Genomic DNA, 16,673 nt, shown 5'->3' with positions numbered 1-16,673 from the left:
TATTCAAATGGTTATATATTTATTTGATAAACGATTTCAAGGATATTCATCGATGCACACTCGAACGCGTCTCAGCAGTTTCTTTTGTCTCACCTTCTTCCTTACCAGACTGTTAATCGACTGAGCAGTTAACATTCCTTTGTTTTCGTGACATCGCGCACACACATACTTCCACACACTCGTATTCAGATATATGTATCACCACTACGCAGCTAATCCAGTCTAGCACATAAAATTGTACATATCTCAATATTGGAATTCCACCAAAGCAGAGAACTGGCAAAGCTAATTTACAAACGTCGTGCGTTTAACTAATTTCTAAATCTCCGATGGCCGGTTAAAAAAGAGCGTAAGTGGAATTTTGGTCAGTAGAATAAGTACGCTGATGTCTGCTAGGTTACTGTCTTTTTCGTATCACCATTCTCGGAAAAGACAGTTGACAGGACAGCTCCACTGGCTAGCAGGACGACGTTCTATTAGGTCGTCCGAAAAGTCTCTTTCGTTTTATAAGGAAATGATTGATGCACTTTTCTCTTTTATATTATTTTATCGAATTACGTATGATCCATTTTGTTCTATCAAAATAAGGATCACAACGTTCCACTGATTAGATTTCATCTTTGTACAAAAATGCATCGTCTGTAAAAGAAAGACACTTTCCGGACAACCTAATACATTAAAACAGACGCTAAAAATTCTTATACGTATGTACAGTCATTGCTAAGCTTGCTTGGATTTACGCGAGCCTAATTTAACACTCAGCCTCAATTAACCAGGCAAAATTAACATAAAAGAGGTCTCTGCACAAAGCCTCCTACTTAGACATATAACTCGATACCAAACTCGGATCGACGTACGTAAAGTACAGACATATTCCGACGGATATTCCAGCGGTACAAGACGCTATATTTGATCTTTCAATTAGACACTTTGTGCGCTCTCTTAACACCCAAATTCTTACGCTGTACAGTGCGAGCTAGCTCACACATATCTGACAGAATATTTAAACGAAATTATGCTTCAGATATAATACACCGATAAACTTATTCGGTGCTCCTCCTTGCTACGTTACCCTACATTACCCTACATTACCTACATTATCTACACCGATAACTAGACTGCAGATGTTTATGTATTTATGAGAAATGTAAAGATGCGACCATTCAATGAAGAAAATATCAGCGGTATAGCGTACTCGTTACAAAATTTAACGAGTGAAACAGATCTCTGCTCAGGTTGCATTTCTTCATAGCTGTATTCATAAAAATAGAAATTTGCATAAATACGTAGTGACACTCGACAGTAAAACTTCCCAACATTTTTTTTTCATAACGTTTATTGACTCAGAATGATTATTACATATGTATGGCATTCACAATAAACAATGAATTTCGATTGTGGGGTGGATTAGGCAAAAGTACCGATACGTGACGGTACAACATAGCCATACAATATAATGTGTGTTGGAATTACATTTTTTTTTTTTTTTTTTTGGCATTATAATTTATAATTTGGATTTAGGTCGCTGTAGAGCGGTGCTTATATATGATATTGTTGCAAAACTTTTTTCTTTTTATTTGCGTTTATTTTACAATCAATTCTCGTTAGAGAATTTTAAGTAAATTTATCTGACGTGGTACCATGACATGATTAATAAGTGTTTATAGTATGTTTGATTCTATTTGAATCTAGTGCTTAGGTCTAAGATGTAATATCTTTTTAGCCTGCGGATCTGTTCCGACGTGTCGAGTAGTTGAGTAATTAGAGGGTTTTGGTGGTTGTTAACTCTTGTGCTTTGTCTATCGCTAAATTTTGATATTTCTTCTTTGACTGTGGGTATCTTGAGGTCGTGATGTATCGTTTCGTTGGTGACGTACCAAGGTGCATCTACTAGGGATCTTAAGGTTTTCGATTGGAATCGTTGGAAATGCAAAACTTTCCAACGGTTTCTGTCCCGTGGCTTGGAACACAAAGACCCTATCCTCGATCTGACGACAGCGGAGCTGTGGTTAGCGCTGGTTACGTTGGTTACGAACATTCCAGACCAGGTTCGAATCCCGGCACTCATAGCCCGGCTTTTCCTATTCCTAAAATGAGAAGAAGAGCACTCCGGATGGTTGGAAGAAAATCCCCCAACCCGAATGAAGACAAAAATCTTATACATCAGCAGCAGCACACTACTAGCAGTGTACTGACAACGCAACTGATGCACGCGCACATTATGCTCGCAATCCGCGCTGAAGAGTACCTTACGACTGGATATTTTTTATTGCAAAAGTACATTAAACACCATACGACAACATTGCTTGTAATTCTGGTAAAAGTGAATCTCACTTCTCGTTTACCCGATCTTGAGGTTATTAGATGTGAGGAGATGGATCGTGATAGTGAGAGGAAGAAACACTCGAGTATATTTAACAAAGAAATTTATTATAATATATTCAAGGTGTACACTTAGCGTAGCACTCGCTATGACTGAAAGCCCCGAAGCCATCGTCTGCCTTCGTCTTCTGTACGCTGTCGATGGCTTCAGTGCTTGAGAAAACTAAAAGACCAGATGTAGAGTTTTCTTACAAGTGGTGACCACTTCAACACCTGACATTGTAATACCACGTGGCCATCTAATGTCTGCTGACGTGTAATCTAACGCCTGATCTTGGGATGCGTCAAACTATTTCTCGGCAAAACTGTCGATTCCTACTTGCGCTCTTTCGCCGATTTACAATTTCTAAGCAGTTTCGCCGTGTTAATACTCGGTGAGAGACAGACGCTTGAACGCAGGGAGTGAGAAATCCAGAGAGCAGCCACGCTGATTGTCGCGTCAGATCCGGGCACGTGGGATGAGAACGAAACACGTCTCGCCATGCAATATGCATGTAACGCTCGTCACGCGAATGCTTTATTTCAAGCTTTCTTAGCGAAGCTCCGGCTGCAACTTGAGCCAACTAGCAGCGTTATTTCTTTGCACCGTCGAGGACGGTGGAAATTCTAACGGGCTCTCGTATTAGCGATGCAAAGATTTACGCTTCTTCGTTTATGCATCTGCCCTCCGCCGAAACGTATAGAACGTTTCTACTCTGGCGGATTTCGGACAAAATGAGATCACGTAGGAGCAACTGTTGGCCTTTTTTCGCTAACTTCTCGTCGGTTTCTTTCTCTATGCCTCTCACCCTTACTCGCTGTCTGTTATTGCTTAATATATCTTCGCAGGCGTTGTCGGAAGATTTTCAGAATTTCGGCTGGGGTTTGGGTTAGAAGTTAGTCGATAACCGCAAATGCGAGTTGCTCGAGACTTTCGAACCCCCGTGGTTCCTGTTTCGCGGTTTCGTACGCCCGTTTCTCGTACCTAAGCCCTCCTTTATCTCCCCACCGATCGACCAGAGCCCTTAAACTCTGCCATCTTGCAGGCAAAATCGATACATTTGCCGGAAAACCACCCCGTCCAACTTGCCTGGCTTTATCAATGTATCAACGCCCACCATTTTGCCTTCTGTTCAGCTTCCAGGCCAAGTTGCCTGCCAAGGAACCCTCGTCGTCTAGCTAACCAGCTGGTATCGTCACGGGGAAGTTGCGCGTTTGCGTTTTAGAATGTCTAAGACCTTCCTTAACGCGGTCTCTCGGAGTGGCATGTGGAAAAGTAGAGGGTCGCTGGAGACACGAGGGTCGACTCCCTTCTAGCAAGGGTGTTGGAACAGGGGGTTTCCCATAAAAATTGTTGGATCCGGGGGTGCCCAACAAGTTGCTAACGTCGAATCGATAGAGACGAGCGAGTCGAGGTGTGACTCGTCCAACCTGGCGACCTCTTCCTTTCTTTTTTTTTCTTTCCAACCCCTTTCCACAATCCAGCCAACTTCTCCGTCTCCCTGGCGGCTCCACTTTCTTCCTCTCTTTACCCCACCCTGCGCCGTACTCGGATCCTTCACTTTGTTCCATCCCTGTCAGTCTTGTTCGCTTTCAACTCGCGGTATCTTCTAGGCTCGCCCTTAGTCTCATCGGCCTCTGTCCTCTTCAATTTCCGTCTTTTCTACTTGCTTCTTCTCGCAGCTTTTCTTCCGCCAGCGCCAACACTCTTCCTCCGGTCTCTAAGAATCTCGAATGTCCTCGGGGAGCTGCTGGTAATTGAGTTCTTTTGCATCGAGTGGTTGCCGCTCGCGGTAAATCCGCAAGCACACCCAGGAGATGTCGGATCCGCGTTATCAACCGTTCACCGACTACCTCACGACTGTGCAACTGTGATAAGATTCGTCGGTTATCGGTTGCTTTCGCTTACTCGTCGATTTTCCACCGAAAGTCTGAGAAAGCGGCAAGCTCTATCACCGGGGACTTGGAACGTGATCTTTGCAGCCCAGTGTTTTAATCCAACTGCTAGTTAGTAGTTAACGTGCTCGTTAACGCGAGCTTCGCTAAATATCTCTGGCAATCGACAGATTCGGATAGAAAAATGAAATGGTTTCGTTCAAGTGGTATGGGTCAATGGTAGAGACGACGTCGGGCGACACGAAGGTAATTGATTAATCGGATAATAATTAATTAGTTAATTGGAATATTACACGCAACAGTGTACTTGTTGTGATATTTGCTGGAGACGTAACTTTCTAGATACGTAGATTTCCCTCCGTTCGCTATGTTCGTAAAAGTACAAGCTTGCGCGAATATCCGCGGTCTAATTATCAAACGCAATTGTATCGAATCGCCAAAATCTGAAACTGATAAAAATATCGGAGGAACGCAGGAATTTGTAGAAATATTCGTTGAAAAGACAGTAAGTGGTATGGATCAATGGTAGGTCCGACGGCGAAGTAATCGAGAAAGCTATCGCGATCTGTCGATCGGAGAGCGGTCATATTTCATGCTTGGATCGTGCACGTCATCTACAAGGCGAGGGAACACGGATTTTGGACGAAGCATTTACAAAGCAAATACCGTGACAGGGCAATAGTATCGGTTCGACAGGAGATCTTTTATGTCGCTTGGCTACGTGTTCGAGGCTGGCAAACCTTGCACCGCCTGTCGACATGAAAAGCAGCCTCGGCACCGGCAATGGTTTTTGCATAAAGGGGTCTTTGAGGCGCGAACCGGCATGTAATCGCCTTTTTCCTTTGCGATAAGGGATAATTCATTGACTCCGTAATTTGTTGCCACTCTTGTTTTAACGGTCGTATGTAATTACAATTACCTTCGCACGTAATTGTACTAATCGCGAACGAGGATTTTTTAAAAATATTTTACTAACCTGGCTGAATATCTTCTCGTTTCAGGCACGTACTTTATCCTCTACGATTTCAACGACATCTTTGAGAAGGATCAGGCGAGTTTCCTGGAACGGGAGAGGTTCGTCGGCATCATCAACACCATCTTCAAGAACATGTCCCAGATCGAGCGAGAGGCCATTACTTTTCAGGTATGTTGTTGTTCAACTTTCACCCCTGTTTCAGCCTCGAGGGCCTCTGTGGCGAAACTTAATCCATTAAGCGCCAACCAGCGAATAGATAATGCTCGTTACGCTTTACGAAATTTTTTTATTGAATAAAATTTGTATACTCGAACAAGGAGCTCACCCTCTTCCAAATCCAAATGGAAGAGGAAACAGTGATTAAAAGATATCGAAAAAATTCAAGGAATTCCTTTCAGTGATCATAGTATTGCTAAAATAAAAATTTCAAACGAAATATTAAAGCAACGTTGGTCGTTAGTGGGTTAAACGTTTAACGACAGTGGAGGAGCGCGAAATTTCTGCGACGGTTACCCAGGACCCATGTACTACTTGTTCGTCGCCGCGGAAGACTTCATTGCACAGTCGTCTTAAGCGGTGTAGTTTGTCACATCGGCGTTAAGAATGGGGCTTGACAGTCGATATTCCGGTCACGTCGCTCCGAGACATCCACGGCCGGATGAGTAGCATAAGACGCAGGATGCAGTAGTAATGGAGCGCGCAAGTCAAACGGGCTGCACACTTTGTACCGTGTTCACAGGAATAAATGGTAATGGAAGGCAGGAGTCAGTCACGTGGGACTTAAATATTCTAGTCGCGTGATTATGTCACGGGGCCCTTGAATTTTCATACTACTAGACTTGCTTGTGCATCGTGAAACTCAGAGGATGCAGCGTGGACGCCGACCCTTGTCTCCCGACAAGGGTTGATCTGGCGCGATTTTTCTCTCGAATTATTAACCGATTAAGTGTCTTCTCAATTTTCTTTTGCTTCTTCGTCGTCCCCTTACAAATACAGTGGCACTTGTAGCGGTAATCCGGTCCCTTTGGCGACTAGATAATCGTAATAAGCAACGCGTAGCAGCTTCAGCTAAATCACCTACCTTGTTTTGTATCGTGTAATAAATATCATGGTCGTAAAATACAGGATATGGCTGACACGAGAAACAACCCTTACTGTAATGACTATATCTGTAGGGAGGTGGGAAGGGAAGTAAAGCTGTTACAGGGTGGATTTAATTAGCATTTATAGGACAAGAAAGAGAGAAAGATCATTGGAGATCAACTGCTAGCAGATAGCTACCCAACCCTTATAGAAAGCCACCCTCTGAACGTTTTTTAAGCCAAGCGACTGGAGGGTAGAAGAAGGGAGGATAAGGAAGATCGACAAGATTCAAGCGGAGTAAATACGATGCAATCTCTCACCCGTAAGCCCGAGTGAAAGTCACCCCCTTGCCACCCCTTTTGACACGTTAATATCAGAGCGGAAATGGCGGCCTCCAAAGGCCGGGAAAACTTCCATGGAACACTATGGAACACTATGCAGTGCAGGTACATGTGCAGTTTCCCCCGTTGAAACGATGTTTCAAAGCGGCCCTCCACCTCGTTTCGCCTCTCATGAAAACGACATTGGCAACGAAATTTCACGCGGAGCTACCGCGTTATATTCGACGTTGGAAGAATTGAACAATTTTTGGAATTTCAAAATACACTCAAGGGAGGGTATTCCTTGCTACCGCAAGAGGAAATATTTCCTCCGTTCGCCGCTGGATTTTTACGAATATCTCTCTGTCCTTTAATCTTTGTACGTCCATCGCGACCATATCGGACACGCTCGACGCTCCAGTACGATAATGCTGCAGTCTGCTTACGTTCTTTACGAGATAACAACGATATCTGTGCTCGAAAAAAGGTTCCACAGCTATCGATTTCGAAATACACGAGGCAGCGTTTCGATCGTCGCTTTTAGCTCTTACGTTCGCTACGTTGCAGGCGCAGTTTTTTGGCGTTTTTCGAGAAACAGTTTTATGAATTCGACGGTACATTGTACTCGAATAGATACTTTTCGCGTTGTGTTTGTCTTCATCAATGGCGTTATAGGGGTGGTTTTCAAACCGCGTATCGATCCCCTTTAAGGATATAAAATGATAAGAGTGGATCATGGTGTTGGAAGGTATCTCTGTATAGACGTAATACAATAAACAAAATTTATGAGATAGTTATACGCGTGGTTTTTATACAGTATAAAGGAACAAGAGCTGTACGTTACGTATAAAAAGTCGAATTTCGCGAAAATTGTGGACGTACGATATCTGTACAACGAGCCATCGATTTCTCTAAAACGATGCTATAGCCAGAAGAGTTTCAGAACCACGTAGTTGCAAGTATTACGACTGCTTTGCGATATGATTCTGTGTTCAATGATCAAATTACTCCAACGGTATAATAATCCTACGCAAAAAGTTTGTCATTTTATTTTATTATATTATTTTTTCAAAATTTTATCATACGATATTGACGAATCAAACGATACTTTGTTTTGCTCTTTGAAGCGTAACATCGCTAACGCTATCTTGAATATATCGGAGGATTACAAAATCAAACAATAACGGTAAATATCAGTGAAGTTTATAATTTATGCAAAAACTGTCATACCACGTGTTTCATTCTGTACGATCAAACTGTCTAATTGCATTTCTGTGTTGATGAGAATCGCGTGCTCTTAACAGCAGATTAGCACAAGCTGTACTCGAACAATTAAACTATAGCTGGAAGTATCAATAGCAGAGTTTTTAATAGGAAACACTGAGATTTCGTTACGCGTGTTCCGGCACGTAGGCGAAACCTGACCCTTGGGAAATTTCGCAACGCTAATATACGCGTTTGTTGTACAGTCAAACAGGCGTCGTAAATATTGGTCAGCTGTCACGGATCGTTTGATATTTCAATTATGAACACGCATTCGAATAATTCGACTCTCTGTGCACCGTCTCTGTGATTGGTATCGACGTGGTGAAACGATAAATTCGAAAACTATAGGAAACCGACTGGAACTGATCGTCAACGTGGTTGGAATTCTACCGGGTAGGCGTTTCCGAATGAAGATCGCTGAATCGACAACCCTCGATCATCCCCGTGCCGTAAAAACGTTAAGGGTGTAATATAAAGTGGTCACGCAGCCCTAATCTCTTGCAGGAATTTACGCGGATCACGGTGGAGAAAAGAGCCTTTTTTACCCAGTTTAAGGGGCGAAACTACCCCTCTTGGCCTCGATAAAATACCCTCCATTAAATTCACCGTCTTCATCTGCCTCTGTTTATTTTTCCTTTTTTTCGCCCGATTCACTTGGAATGTTCCACCTCGGTGAATTTATACCAATCTTCCAGATATTTCATTTAAAGCGCTGCTCATTTCCACTTTAAATTCATTTACAAATTTTTTTCAAACGGCGAACGAACGAACAAAGTATGTACGGGATTATTTGAAACAGAGAAAGACAGGGGAGCAGACACTCAGAAATTGTTGAAATCAGTTTCGTGATAGAAAATTATTGTAGAATTGACAGAATTATAGTAGAAGAATTATTCCATGACATTCCTGAAAATTAGAAAAAAAAGAGGTTTGATTTTTTTTAACAATTATTGACTTTTGGATCTGGTTCTTCGTAAGAAATGAGGAAATAGGATTAAAACGATGCTAATTTCTATGTATAGAAATATAACGTGTGTTATAAAACGCTTAGATCTTTCAGCAGCTTATTCGATTTCTATTCAAATTCGGAATTTCATGAGATCATCTAACTAGTAATATGTACGATAATATTAGATGTTAGTACCATACGATAGTAGCTATCAATACCAGATATTGATATTTACAATTTTCCACACAACGTCGTTAAAATCAACAATGCCGAATTTCATAAAATTTAAATTTTCAAGACCACCCAATGGAATAAAGAAAGTTCAGAATACGACTGAAACCTAATTCTCAGACGTGGAATGATTATTTGATATTCTTACTTCCATTGAAAATTAGTGGACCTAAAAGGATCTACATTGAAACAACATGAACGATCCTTTTCCTCTGTTCTAGAAACTAAAATATTTCTATTCGGTAAATAGATTAACACTCCTTCGCAACATTAGGCTTTGGCCTGTTTGATCGTCAAATTCAAATCCCTTCGATTCTTACTTCTGCAGACACACGAACAGGCAACACGGCAAAATTTTAAGAGAAGAATTAGACTTTGCTTACGAGAAAACGGAGGACACATTGAACATTTGTTATAATTTGTTGTATTGTTTGTGGACATTCGCGAACGGGACGATCGCGGTGAGTGTGCAATTTTGCTCTGGACACTGACAGCTTAAGTCTCTGAATACCATAGTCTTCTCTACAACTTGTATGAGATAAGCTGCCGCCCATGTGTCGTTCAGATTGACGATCACTGTGAGCCCCGTTGCTTAGGCAAACCGCCTTTCGTTCGTGTAAGGAGGTTTGCTCGCGTGCAAGAGTATTTAAGCCAATTTTTAATTGTCAATAACTAAAAAACAAAACCGAAAACGCAATTTTTTTATTCTTGGTTTTCGTCTTATTTCGGCTTCAAGAATCACTCCTTAAATTTTCTCACACCTATAGCCAAACACTCTGCATACTAAATGATATATCCCTATGATATTTGTGATCCCTATGATCAATCTTAAAGAGAGTACACTCTATATTAAATATTCTGAAAAAGAAAACTTATGTTCCCATTCAAAAGACGAATCGATGCTTCTACGCGGTATTATTACATCAAATTTATCATCGATTTTGAAGAACCTAACCCCTTTCGAACCCCTCGAAAGTATGAAACCGTTTTGAAGGCGTTTCGTGTCGGAATTCTGAGAAACCGTCGCAAGAGCACGAAGAAAAGGAAAGTGTCATTGAAATCGATCGAAGAAAGCACAGGGGATGCTCAGGGTCGAGGGTCGAGGGTCTCGAGGGTTCACCGGAAGTTTCCCTTCTGACAAGACAAACAGTGGTCATGACCGCAGTCTGGAGGGTGAGAAGTGTCCGAAAAAGAGGGCGCCCGATTGGCTAATCAATATCTCTGTGTACACGGTCAATGTCACCCCCTCGAAAATCATCTGCACGTTCCACGTGGTCACCGCTAATTACCTTCCCGTCGCCGGCACGTCGCGTCAAAGTCACTTTGTCAGGGATCAGACAGTGTAAAACCCTCGTTCGAGCATCCATTTAATTAAGCAGTACCCTGTGACAGACAGGGTGGCCAGGGTGGCCAGGGTGGGGGTTGGTGGCTGGTGCACTAGTGTGGAAAATTGAAATTGGAAAGGGCTGTATCAAAAGGCAAGATGTAATCGGTCTAAACTTGCACTTTTTTCAAAAAGAAGGTAAAAATTGAAAAAGAGGAGGGACACTTTGAAATAAGGTTTGCCTCCGTTGGCAGGAAAAAGTCCGCCTCCAGAAGACGATGAAGATCGGGAACGAACTTTTAAGCTTCCCCTGAAACAATCTTTTTCTGCGTTTTCTTTTTTCCTTTTTTTTTTTTTTTTTTTTCTTCTTTTTCGTCGTTGGCGAATAATTCCTTGCTTTCTCTCGATGGTTAAGTAGAGGTGACAGCTTTCGCGCATGAAAACAATACTTTCTTTTAGCGATTCTTTCCTCCTAGATGAGATGGCGACTCTATTTTATGGACTTTTTTGTATAAATGTTAAGAAATAGCGGGAGATCTTTCTTCATTTATTTCTTTCCAACAAAATGGCGTTGCACGCTTCCCGGAACTGGTGTGTCTTAGACCAAGAAACCACAAATTCCAGTTTTCTACGCGATACAAGCTACAGAAGTAACCAGTAAAATATTTGTTTGCTCGGACATTTCTCCAACCAAAGTTTGTCCAAGAAATAACCTCCGACACCTACCATTTTCATAAAAATGAGTATTTTTAAAAATCCCCGTGTACCCTCGTGTCTTTTCTATGCGGAGAATGAAAGCTATTGTCTTTTTGGTCTAGGTATCTCACACTAGTTCTGAGAACCGTGCAATACCGATCGACATGTTAATTTTAGAAAACACAGTGCGCAGCGTCTCCCTCGCCACTATTTTGTCGAAAATAAATAAAAAAAAAACTCGTCTCTTTACGCATTGAAGATCACATAATAAATACGATGAAACAGATTTTCTATCGAGTTAATCGTGTAGAAGAAAAAAATTGCTGAAAGAACTTTCAAGAATCGAAAGCGTCGTTCGTCCCTTGAAGGACGTTTGTTAATTTTTCTTCCATTTCTTCCAACAACAATAATCCTCTATGAGGATACAATTTTCTAGCGGCGATGTGTATTTTAGAAGTATATTCTCTTCTGCACGACCGTTTTTCTGTTTCTCTCGCCCCTCGCGGGATCTTGGCCGTCCGATGGTCGATCATACAAATGCAAATGTTTATCTTCGCTCGTTCCATAAATACGGGGACTACGTTTCCAATGTTTCTAGGAAAATCGGATACGATCCGCGTAAATATGTATGCGGCGCGTGGGATTCTTCGTGGAAGTCGCTTTACGACGTCGGCTATGAATATTCCACTGATTAATTTCTTAAAAATCTATGAGTCGATCAGCCACGACACCAGCGAGCAATTGAATTCCTCGCTTTTCTCCCTTTGTAGTTCGCCGCGGTTTTAACGATCGAGCACGAAGAAAAGAATCGGAGAAATAACAAGGACGAAGGTGTTTGAGAATGAAGTAAAAAAGAAAAAAAGTTGAAAGACGTCATTGCCGGATTAATTAAAAAGATACAAGATATTTTCGCGCGACCTAAATCCACGAATTTTTCCGACGAACGTGGAAAAACGGTCGGAAAATATTCGAAAAACGAACCGAGCTTTACGTATACGAGGCGTCCGGAATAAAAAGCTACGATCCTTTCACCCTAATCTCTCGTTACCCCGCGATACTTCCGCCGAAACATCTACGGAAAGCGTGAAAAATGAACGCCGAATTTCCAACTAAATGTACGCACCTTCCGAAAACGTAATACCCCGGGGAGAGGAAAGCGTTGGGGAAAGGAAAATCCAGTGTTGGGGAAAATTATTCGAATATTCTTTTCAAGACACGATCCAGCTTCAGCTTGGAATATTATACCGAACGCGAGGAACTCTTTATCCGCCTTAGACGCCACCTGCTGTTACGTTTGATGTATCTTAACAGTTAGCATAAATGTACGTTAGGTGCGAACTACAATAAGTTTACGTTAGATGGGATCGTAGCTTTTGATTTATCAACTGGTTTAAATCTATTTTGTACACCAACATAGATTCAGTTTGATTTCCATCTACGGTAAGTGTAAGTTATATTTGGTTTCAGGATTTCTGATAAGTCTGCGTTAAGTCTACGTTACATCTAGATTAGGTTTTAATCAAATACGCTGGCTCACGAAAGTGAACGCTTACCATAGAAAATCTTCGTATCCATATTGTTATTAAAACATTTTTAAACTTCATTGGCACTGTCATAATTATATTGATGAACTTTGAAACCAATTTGCAGATGTATATAGAAACTGTGAGATATTTCTTGCAAACGTAGATTTAGTATTTAGTATCACGAAATGCTAAAACAGCTAAGTAGTTGTTAAACATGGGGCCATTAAATATTCAAGTTTATTAATATGATAGATAATTGATTAAATATTTTTATAAAAAATATATAAAAATACCTCTCAATTTCTAATACTGAAGGTGTCTTCAAAACTGTGGTAAAACCAGCCGGATGATGATCCTGCATATAATACACGGTTAGCCGACCGATTTTCAAACTAATTATTTTCGAGAACGAAGCCTCAAATGAAAAAATGTTATTCTTCCTTTTCCACTTATGTTTGCGCGTAGAATCAATAGCCGACCGGTTGTACCACGACCAGGGAACCTTATATATTTTCAAATTTATCTCAAACTCTATCCACATAGTGAAAATACTCGAACCTTGTAACGATGTTAATCAAATTTCAAAATGTTTCGTGCAATACACGTAACTTATTCATCAAACTACCTCTACAAGCGTACGCTTACGAATACTTTCGTAAGCGCCCGTACGTGTCGGATCTGCCTTTTATTTACAAAATTTCGAATACAAAGGTATCGAAACTCAAATCTACTTTAATCTTCGATCAGATCCAAACTTGAGCCTGAATCAAACGCGATCTCGATCTATCGTAAATCTAGGTTAAGTCTACGTAGCCGGAGCTGCGTTATTTTTGGAACAGCTCCAAAAATTTCTTTTTCTGAACCTCCACGACAAATAAAGCTGCACTCTCGACGAGCTTCTTTCTACGAGTGAGCCTTTCATTTCGCGTGCTTCCATTGAAATTCAAGCGACCAACATCCTCGAGCACACGTCGTGGTCTTTGCAACAACAGAGCTAGTTTTTCCTTTTTTCTCTCTCTCTTTTCTCCTCAGCCGTAGGGCAAGAAATTGGAGAGGCTTTTCCACAGGTGGCCGCGTATAGATGGCAAAGGCCGGGCCGTAGATAAAAGGGAGCGCCGAAAATTGATTTCCGACAAGGTGGCCGCATTTACATAGTCCATCCCCTTGTCCCGCCCCGCCGCTGCTCCTCGTAGCACCAGCCCCTGTCTCGGTGCATTCGTCTCGGTGCGCGATTTGCATTCCCCCGGGCTCTGACTTTTGTCAGACACTTGCACGAGCCGGTGCGTCGAAAATATTACCAGATGCGAGAGAAATTTCGACAATCTGCCTCTTTTTATTTCCACGAAAAGAACGACGTGTACTTAAATTCGCGTAAATAATAATAGTGATTGAAGAGTTTCTTTTTTTTTTCTTTTTTTCTTTTTTGCTGAAGAAATGACTCAAGTACACAAAATCGATATTTCGATCTGAACAACCGGACTGCGGATGATCAGATAGGTTGGTACTTTTCTGTAGACGTAATCAAACAGATGAGTTTGCCTGGTCTATCGATGCTTTCAGCAAATTCCAGAGTTTGTAATATATTTCATACTGTATATATCTTCTCACGTGTTCTTGAAACGCGTTCTGCGGCTTCCTTTGCTCCTAAACGATTCATAAAATTGAAAGAGCGTCGCGATACCTAAACCCACGGGGTTTTCAGAATCAGCGAAGATTACAAGTGAAAGCAGGAGGAATGGTTCAATTTGAGACACAGTTTAGCATCGCGTTTATGTGGAAAATGGGAAGAATATCTCAAGATTACACTCTGAATGAGATTTTCATCGATCCTTTCCATTCGACCGCCAACATCGTTTCAACCTCTGGCGAAATTAACAATCTCGTCGTGTTGTAATCCTCTCTGCAATGTATTGTCTTGGCAACTAAGTGGTTGCGGATTTTGTCAGTACCACTTAATGACAAAGTCCGCGATCACTTAGTTGCCAACCCAATATATCATCCCGTGTCATCACCGTCAATTTTACTCGCGCGTTTTCCAAACAACGAGATTCTCCGGTTTATCCGCAGTTGACTTTCGTTTCTGATCGTATTGTCGAGGATTGGCGAGACGCGCGAGAGGAGCACAGAATTGCATTCGAAAACGAGGAGCATAAAGTCTCCAGACGTATTCGAGACGCGAAGGACGATACGGTCGGTCTTCCACGCGCGCTATCTCGGCACAAAGGAGGCACGAAAGCGGAAGAGAAGGGCAGGCTCGCAGTGGGATAGCTGCATAATTAAAAAGAAGCGCCTAGCCGCACGGTAATGGAACGTGTTGCGGAGGCCTGCGGCGTTACTGACGTTTTCCCCCTCTGTCTCTCTCTCTTTTTCTGTCTCTGCCTTTTTCTCTACTCGATCGAAGCAAAACTGCGCTACAAAAGTACCCTAGAACCGCGACATTAGATCGCCGAAAGTCGGCCGCGACTTTTCATCGTTTACTTGGCTTTCGAAGCTTTCCGGTTGCCTGGTCAACTAGGCTTGCGCTACGCTCTCGTTAACTTCCTGCAACGTTAGTCGCTAACTCGCGAAAGTTTGTTTATTAAAAACGATGGTTTGCAGGCAGCGGGAATTAAACGCTCGCTTTTTAGCCGCGTTTCAGGCAAATTCCTCGATGAATTCGCGTTAATTTCTTGAATTCGCGCCACCCACTCGTTCGGAACCTCACCTTCTGCAACTTTGTGCGAGAATTTGTGGAAATCTGTTTTTCTTTTTCTTCTTTTTTTTAAGCTACCACCATAGGAAGTCAGAATCGAACGTTTGTTCTTTGTTAGTTTCGAACGAATTCGTCGATGACTCGAGGTTTCTTCGAAGCTTATTCGTTTCGCTTCACTGGCTCTTGTCGAATTAGCCAATTTGCGAAGGATTTTTTTTCACGCTAAAAGCGATGATTTTATGCAGTGAAAATCGAATGGCTCGGTCTCTAGCCGCCTTGCGAGCAAATCCCTCGACGAGTTCGCGTTAATTTCTTTAATTCGCTCGACCGACTCCTGTAGAACGTCGTCCGCCAATTTGTACAAATTTGTTTTTAAATGCGATGATTCTGCGACGCTCGAGTCGCATCTTCGTTCTTTCACCGTCTTCCCAGCAAATTCCCTCGATCGGTTCGTGTTAATTTCTTCCTCTCGCTTGACTGGCTTTTCCGCAACGTTACTCGCCAATTTGCGAATATTTGTCTTTCAACAACCTTTTCAAAAAGCCTTGCGAAGTCGCAGTAGAATCTTCTTCGGGCAAATTCGTCAATGGCCTCGCGTTAATCGCTACCAGGTCTGTTCGTTTGAGTAAATCGCATGACTGATTCTCGTAGAACGTCGCTCGCCAATTTGTACGAGTTTGCTGCTTTTTAAAGCGACGCGAGAATTAAAAATCCTCGCTTTTTAGCCGCGTTCCAAGCAAATCTCACGACGAGCTCGCGTTAATTTCTTTAATTCGCTCGACTGATTCTCTCGGAACGTAACTCGCCAATTTGTGAAAATCTGCTTTTCCTTCCTTTCTTCAAAGCGATCATTCCAGCAACTTGAAGCCGAGTCTTCGATTTTTAACCACCTTTCAGGCAGATTCGCCATCATCGTACACGAGATACCGAGGCTTTCAATCGCGTTCTCAGCAAAATGAAGCTTTCGCGGTGCATTACACGAGCGCAGAAATTCAAAGTCCGAACGTGGCGATCGTACGCGGTTGACGACGAATTCACTAATTGTCGCAGGCGTTTAATCACCAGCCAGCTTCGTAAATAGGAATTTTCTCTGTCGAAGCTCTCGAAACGAATTTCAAAAACTGGCACGAGAAGAGGCGAGGCCGTTTTCACGACCCTCGTGATTCTCCAAATTGGAGGACCGTTTCGAGTTCTCCGTCCATTTCTCCACTCGCATGGAAATGTAATTTTTGTTATGGTTAACGACGATTGGCGATCAAATTTCGACGGACTAAAATCTAGGTTAACGCGATCGATGCACGCACTTCGCTGTACTTGGACCGCCTACGTAAAAATGGTACGTCACATTATCGA

The 16,673-nt window shown here is 42.1% G+C and overlaps 1 protein-coding gene across 1 annotated transcript in view; it reads left to right on the top strand.

Annotated features, from left to right (window-relative positions):
- Positions 1-16,673, top strand: part of LOC132914984 (acetylcholinesterase-like) — a 152,063-nt gene that overhangs the window by 73,307 nt on the left and 62,083 nt on the right. Inside the window, exon 2 of the mRNA XM_060974576.1 lies at positions 5,259-5,401. Coding sequence (XP_060830559.1) covers positions 5,259-5,401 — 143 coding nt within the window. The remainder of the gene's footprint in view (positions 1-5,258; positions 5,402-16,673) is intronic.

Source organism: Bombus pascuorum, chromosome 15 (genome assembly GCF_905332965.1).
Source record: "Bombus pascuorum chromosome 15, iyBomPasc1.1, whole genome shotgun sequence".
Classification (NCBI taxonomy): Eukaryota; Metazoa; Arthropoda; class Insecta; order Hymenoptera; family Apidae; genus Bombus; species Bombus pascuorum.
The sequence above is the reverse complement of the archived record's forward strand: the minus strand, read 5'-3'. Positions and strand labels throughout refer to the sequence as shown.